This window comes from Sinocyclocheilus grahami, unplaced genomic scaffold, assembly GCF_001515645.1.
Source record: "Sinocyclocheilus grahami isolate Dianchi unplaced genomic scaffold, SAMN03320097.WGS_v1.1 scaffold390.1, whole genome shotgun sequence".
NCBI classification, from domain to species: Eukaryota; Metazoa; Chordata; class Actinopteri; order Cypriniformes; family Cyprinidae; genus Sinocyclocheilus; species Sinocyclocheilus grahami.
This window is the reverse complement of record NW_015505569.1, coordinates 604,165-610,655: the sequence shown is the minus strand read 5'-3', so window position 1 is coordinate 610,655 and position 6,491 is coordinate 604,165. Positions and strand designations below refer to the sequence as shown.

Genomic DNA, 6,491 nt, shown 5'->3' with positions numbered 1-6,491 from the left:
TGTTGTTGGTTGTGTGGATTTAACGACTGGTAATGAAGTTTGTGCGACTGGCAGGGCTGTGCTTGTAGATGTTGATGTTCCAGATGATGTGCCTGTTACTTCTTCTAAAGTGGTGGTTTCTGTAGTCGTTGGTTGGCTTGTTAGACCAGTCGTCACCACCTTTGGTGGCCTGGTGGTGGTGGACAAAGGAATCTGAGCTGTGGTAAATTCATTCTCAGTTACAGTCTCAGTTGTTGTTGGTTGTCCAGTTGTTTGAGTAGCTGTAGATGATTTTGAAGTTGTGGACACTACACTTGGAGCTGATAATTCTGTAGATGATTGGGCAGTGGTGCTTCCTTCTTCGACAATGAGAGTAGTGGATGGGATGGCTGGTGTGGTGGTTGAAAGCGTTGTTTCAGCTTTGATTGGTTTTGTTGTTGAAGAAATGCCTTGAGTGGTAACCTCAGACCCAGTTGAAGATTCTACACTCACTGTTGTATATACAAGAGTAGTGACTGGCACAGCAGTTTTCTTTGTTAGTGTTGTTGTTTGTGTGGATTTAATGACTGGTAATGAAGTTTGTGCAACTGGCAGGGCTGTGCTTGTAGATATTGATATTACAGATGATGTGCCTGTTACCTCTTCTAAAGTTGTTGTTGCTGTAGTCGTTGGTTGGCTTGTTAGACCAGTCGTCACCACCTTTGGTGGCCTGGTTGTGGTGGACAAAGGAATCTGAGATGTGGTCAATTCATTCTCAGTTACAGTCTCAGTTGTTATTAGTTGTCCAGTTGTTTGAGTAGTGGATGGGATGGCTAGTGTGGTGGTTGAAAGAGTCGTTTCAGCTTTGATTGGGTTTATTGTTGAAGAAATACCTTGAGTGGTAACCTCAGAGCCAGTGGAAGATTCTACACTCACTGTTGTGTAGACAAGGGTAGTTACTGGTACAGCAGTCTTTGTTAGCATTGTTGGCTGTGTGGATGTTTTTGTCACTGGTCGGACTGTGCTTGTAGATGTTGATGTTTCAGATGATGTGCCTGTTACCTCTTCAAAAGTAGTTGTGGCTGTAGTTGTTGGTTTGCTTGTTAGACCAGTCGTCTCCACCTTCAATGGCTTTGTGGAGGTGGACAAATGTATTTGAGACGTGGTAAATTCAAACTCAGTGGTTTGTTCACCAGTATTCTGAAGTGTTGTCCATGCTTTACCAGTGATCGTTGCAAGGGTTTTTGTAATCGGTGCAATTGAGGTTTCTGATGTTGTTGTTAACCTGCTTGTACTTTGTGCCTCTGTAGAGATTTCAGCTTCTGTTGTTTTGTTTCCTGTCGTGGATAAGGACAGTGTTGATGTTTCAACTGATGATGTTGAAGACATTGATGTTACTGATATCAGTTTTTCAGTTGAATATTTAATTTCTGTAGTAGAAGCAGTTAGAATAACTTCAGTTGTTGGTTGACTTAAATGTCCACTTGTCAGTTGTTCTGGCTTGCTGGATGTGGATAAAACTTTTTGAGCTGTGGTTGTTTCTTTTTCAATTTCAGGTGAAGTGTATTCTGTGGGCAAGTTAAGTACAAAATAAAATGTGAATACTTACAAAAATAAACATATCATTCAAAAAGCAAATAAATTAATAATTTGGTGTTTAAAATATGTTCAGAGTTTAAATAATAATAATAATAAAAAATCAACTACATTGTCCAGAGAAGTTGTGATCTAATTTTAAATGAATGAAAATATATAATGTTTATTACAACAAGCTTACTACAATTCTTCCCAGTAGAACTAATGCATAAGCTTTTATTTGCAATGCTTGAGACGTAAATATATATAAGATCAGGAATAAGTGTGTACCACAGAAATGAAAAAGTACCTGGGGTGCTGAAGACAAAAACTGTTGTCGGGGTTGCTGTTAATGTCTGTGCTGTGGTCACGGTGGATGTGGTTGTTGGGACAGTAGTCATTTCACAAGGTATCAAAGTCCTCTCAATAGTTCCATTGACTGAACATCTGCCTGTGATACAACCTCCCAGCCCATCCGTTGTGTGATAAATAATATCTCCAAAGTTGTACTCCATATTGTTGTATTGGCATGTACATGCTGTAAACAGAGACAAGGTATATAGAAAAGTTATAAAGTGTAATGAAAGAGTATATGATGAAAGTAGATTCTGCTTGTACAATATTCAAAATAATCTATGACTGAAATGCTAAAAATCTTACCATTTACATCAAAGTCACAGATAACACCAAATGATGAACAATAACTGTATGAGGGAAAAACACAAATAGGTTGGCTTAAAAACATTTCAAAACTGTTAGTGACTTATATGAAACATGAATATGGGTAGAAAATGTATAGACATACCACAACTGACAGTTCTCTGTGGTTGGCACCTGCTGGCCAACCTGATAATGTAACATTTCAACAAAACAGCCACAATCTTCCTGTGTCACACACTTCATGTTATCCTCATCAAAAATAGGCTGCTCGGGAGGGCATTTAGGATAGCAACCTAAAAAGGTTCAAAGGGAAAAATATATAAATCAGATTTTTTTTTAAATAATAATAATAACAGAAATCCACCTTCATGAGGATGTGTGAAGTTCAAATTAAGTTCAATAGATATTAGTGAATTAATTGTTGTGACAAATCTTTTGAAGACATTGTTCCATATACTCCAAATACTGTCCAGTTTAGAGAATGGAGCCTATTATATGTATTTTTCATGATTCAAAGCCAAGGTGATACAAGTTTGAGTGATATTATGAACAATATACATTTCCATGAATACTTGACAAAAAATCAATTTGAATAACTTTGAAGCTAAAATGTTAAAAAGCCTGAAGCAAAATCTCCTCTTCTTGTTATCTGATATGTGATCTACATTACTGATACCCAATAAAATTGGTATTGTAATCATTTTTGTCACAAGTATTAATAGTTTTCTCACTATCATGCAGATGATATAACTGGATTTAATTATGAGTTCTCACCTTCAAGTGCTGGTATCTGACTAGAGCAGTTTCCAGAGGGGTTTCTGCATGTCTGCATACAAGGTGCTCCACAAGGTTTGTAATGCCACTCACATTCACCAGGGGGGTTGTAATAATCACAAAACAATGCTGCAATGACAAAACAAAACTGTTTCTTGGTTTTTGAGGTTTACAGTTTTTAGTCATTCCTCCACAACACATCTGATGACAGTCATATAACTATCAGTGACTTACGGCATATTTTAGGTGATCTCCAGGCAACGCAGGCTCCAGCCTCATTACAGGCTTGTGCATAGGCTGTTACAGCAGTGCAAAAACACTCATAATCTCCACCACTATCACAGGCACATGCATCTCTCACACAAGCATCATAGAAAGGAGAGGGGTCCACCTTTAAAGCAATATTCATAACAATGTTGCAGTTACCAAAAGTGCATTTGATGTTTTACACAAAATATACTTATATGGCTATTCAAGCTCCCTAAAGAGCAGTTTGTTGTAAGTACCTGTGAATGACAGGTTGAGAAGACACTGCTAGTAATGATGCTGCACTGCCTCTGTGCCCACGCCTCCCTGTAAGGATTATGGACACATGGATCTTGGATGAGGGTTGCATCTGGACAATTAGAGAGCTTCCAGCTGTTTACAAAATCCAGGGTTTCGACAGCAATTGCTTGACTGCGTGTAGTGAAGTCATTGTTTGCGTTTCCATCATAGTTTCCGCACAGACCACAAACGCGGCCCTGTCGAAATAAATGGAAAACTGTTAATATATCAAATAAATCTGAAATTTGCAATTAATAAATTGAGTTGACAAGGGTGGAGTTGATGAACCAACCACTTTACTCACATGAAACTCTGGACTCAGTTTGATGTGTATAGTTGTTTTTCTGTCCCATATGAGCATCAGACCATTATTGGCCTCAATCAGCAAGTAAATTCCCATGGTGCGCATCTGGTAGGGAATCTCCTCTCCTGAATCTCTATGAACAACTTGGTAGGATCCATCTGTCAGTCTAAGCTCATTGCTCTGAAATATAATGGCATAATTGCAATGTTTAATCTTCACTAATTTAAGGTTTGATATGACTGCTATGAATGCGAGAAGTTAACTTACGCCAAGAAACAGCTTGATAGCCTTGGAACAAGTGGTGCCGGTGGATCCACAAGGAATGTTTTCAGTAATGACTCTAAAAGTGCCGGTGGCGTTGTTACAAAAGTCCTGATCGTGGCATAAAATTTTGATTTAGATGATAAAGTTACAGTATAAAGATCGTCAGGCTTCGTAAGGAAGTGCAAGGTTAATACCTGAACAAGGCTGTATTCACAGTTTCCACTGAAGACATATCTTTTCTCATCAAACGTTTTATAATGGCCGTCTCCATAGATGCTGCATGTCCCACTGCACTGGTTTGTGGTACAGATCCATCGTCTATCCTTACAAGTACTATAAAAAGGAATGCAAGGTCATTATGAAAAATTGTATATAGAACATTAATATAATTACAAATCTTGAACAGCTTAACATACCATGTATTACAGTCAGTCTTAATGCTTTCTCCAGGTTGGTAGGCAACTCCGTTATGGAAGCAAGGGCACAGGTTTTCAGCGATACAGCCACCTTTCCCATCAGACACCAGTCCAGAGGGGCACACACAGCCAGACACACACTCTGTGCTGATCTGCAGTTATTCAACATAAAAGTCATTGCATATGCAATATTTCGACAAATTATTACTTGTAACTGCTGAAAGGAATAGTTTACCCAAATATTACAATTCAGCATTTATTTACTCCAACGCCATTCTAAAGCCATATGCTGTTATTTGCTCAGTGCAACACAAAGGGGGAGTTTATAAAGTATCTTCACTCTTCTCTTTACTATACATGGTAGTCAGGTTCCAAAAATGTGAAAGTTTTTTTTTGGTAGTATTTTTTTTAATATCTTCCAAAATCTCCATTCCACACATTACAACTGGGCTGGCAATACTTTTATTGCGTATTTATGGTGTTTTATCACCCATATTGCAGTTTTATTGTTGTTGTACTTAAAGACTTAAGACTACTCAAAGAAAAAAAGTAGCATACTGGTTTAGAATAACATTAGAACGACCTACTCCATTATAGGAATTATATTAACAACTCACGCAGGCCATGTCTAATGTGTTGCAGCTCTTCTGACACTCCGATCCCGTGGATCCAGGGCTAGCGTTGGAGCAGTTGAAAAACGTCATTGGATCTTGGCACTCTAAAAGTATAAAATGGACAAAAAGACTGTTCTCACTTAAGGGTATGCGTGTAGCTGATCTCAAATACAATCACTGATAATATCTCATAAAGTGAAAGCCAGAAACATTTGGTTTTAAATGTATAATTTAAATATAGCTTCACACACCTTCCCCTTTTGATACTCCAGTACAGCTCAATTTCCCTTGCTCGCAAATACTGAAATGTAAATATTAGGTTAAATATTATTAAATCACATTTTGGGCAATAGTCTACAACAGGGTTTTTCAAACTGAAGTGCATGGACCCGCTGCGTCCCCTGGATTGAGTATTACTATAATATTCAAGAGAAAAGGAAGACTTGAGAAAATCTAGCATTACTCTAATAATGTTACACTTTGAACTTAATACAAAAAAAAAAGATTAACATGAGTGCAATGATAATATTGGTATATATTCAATATTTGCCCATTTCTCTCACAGTTAACCTAATATAACTGGGTTTTATATATATATATATATATAAAAGTCGCCAGTTTTATATTTCATAAGGAGGTGCCTCAGGGTTGCCATATTTGGGGGTCCCTGACATCAAAAACTTTGAAAAACCCTGCCTACAACAATTTTCTCAACAGCAATTTAACCAACTCCATGTACATACCATGATCCTCCATCTTTTGAGATTATGTCTCCAGCAGGAATAATTTTGCCTGAATCATAACATGAGCAGCTGGCAGATGCAACACAGTCACCATTCTCGTTCATGTACGTTCCTTGTGCGCAGCCACAGCCATCTACTGGCACGAAGTCAATAGCGCAGGTGTTGTCTGATTGGCTGAGGGATCGGCAAGTGCGGTCACAGCTGGTCATTTGATAAGAGTAGACCGTGGTGCTGGGGCAGGTTAGCGTGTAGGGTTCTGAGAAGAAAGAGACCGAGAGCTCTCACATACTTGAAACACAAAAAGAGCTTGTCGAGCTGTTGACAGCTATCAAATATTCTCAAGCCTTCCAGAGAAGAAAGCAACTCACTGCAGGCAACTTCTCTCCAGCCATCAAGAGCGATCCCTCTTGCAGCACATGCATGAACGTATGAAGACAAAGCAGCACACATGCAGTCCTCACTTTTCTCACAGTTGCAGCTGTCATATATGCAATTCTAGAAAGGATGTAAAAGTTAGAGAAAACTCTAGAGAAAACAATTCAAGAGAAGTAACGTAATTTTACTTACTGCTTTGTAGACTTCAGGGCTGATTTCAGAGTGGCAGGGGGCAACCCCGGTTGGGGGTTTTGTAAGAGGG

The 6,491-nt window shown here is 38.5% G+C and overlaps 1 protein-coding gene across 1 annotated transcript in view; it reads right to left on the bottom strand.

Moving 5' to 3' along the window:
* LOC107550173 (mucin-5B-like) overlaps positions 1 to 6,491 on the bottom strand; it is a 32,589-nt gene that overhangs the window by 5,653 nt on the left and 20,445 nt on the right. The window contains exons 16-29 of the mRNA XM_016231410.1: positions 5,855 to 6,110; positions 5,379 to 5,412; positions 5,115 to 5,246; positions 4,498 to 4,649; positions 4,276 to 4,414; positions 4,085 to 4,189; positions 3,818 to 3,997; positions 3,474 to 3,710; positions 3,202 to 3,358; positions 2,968 to 3,096; positions 2,339 to 2,486; positions 2,194 to 2,237; positions 1,844 to 2,071; positions 619 to 711 (exon numbers count right to left, since the gene is read on the bottom strand). Of these exons, the coding sequence (XP_016086896.1) occupies positions 619 to 711; positions 1,844 to 2,071; positions 2,194 to 2,237; positions 2,339 to 2,486; positions 2,968 to 3,096; positions 3,202 to 3,358; positions 3,474 to 3,710; positions 3,818 to 3,997; positions 4,085 to 4,189; positions 4,276 to 4,414; positions 4,498 to 4,649; positions 5,115 to 5,246; positions 5,379 to 5,412; positions 5,855 to 6,110 (2,034 nt within the window). The remainder of the gene's footprint in view (positions 1 to 618; positions 712 to 1,843; positions 2,072 to 2,193; positions 2,238 to 2,338; positions 2,487 to 2,967; positions 3,097 to 3,201; positions 3,359 to 3,473; positions 3,711 to 3,817; positions 3,998 to 4,084; positions 4,190 to 4,275; positions 4,415 to 4,497; positions 4,650 to 5,114; positions 5,247 to 5,378; positions 5,413 to 5,854; positions 6,111 to 6,491) is intronic.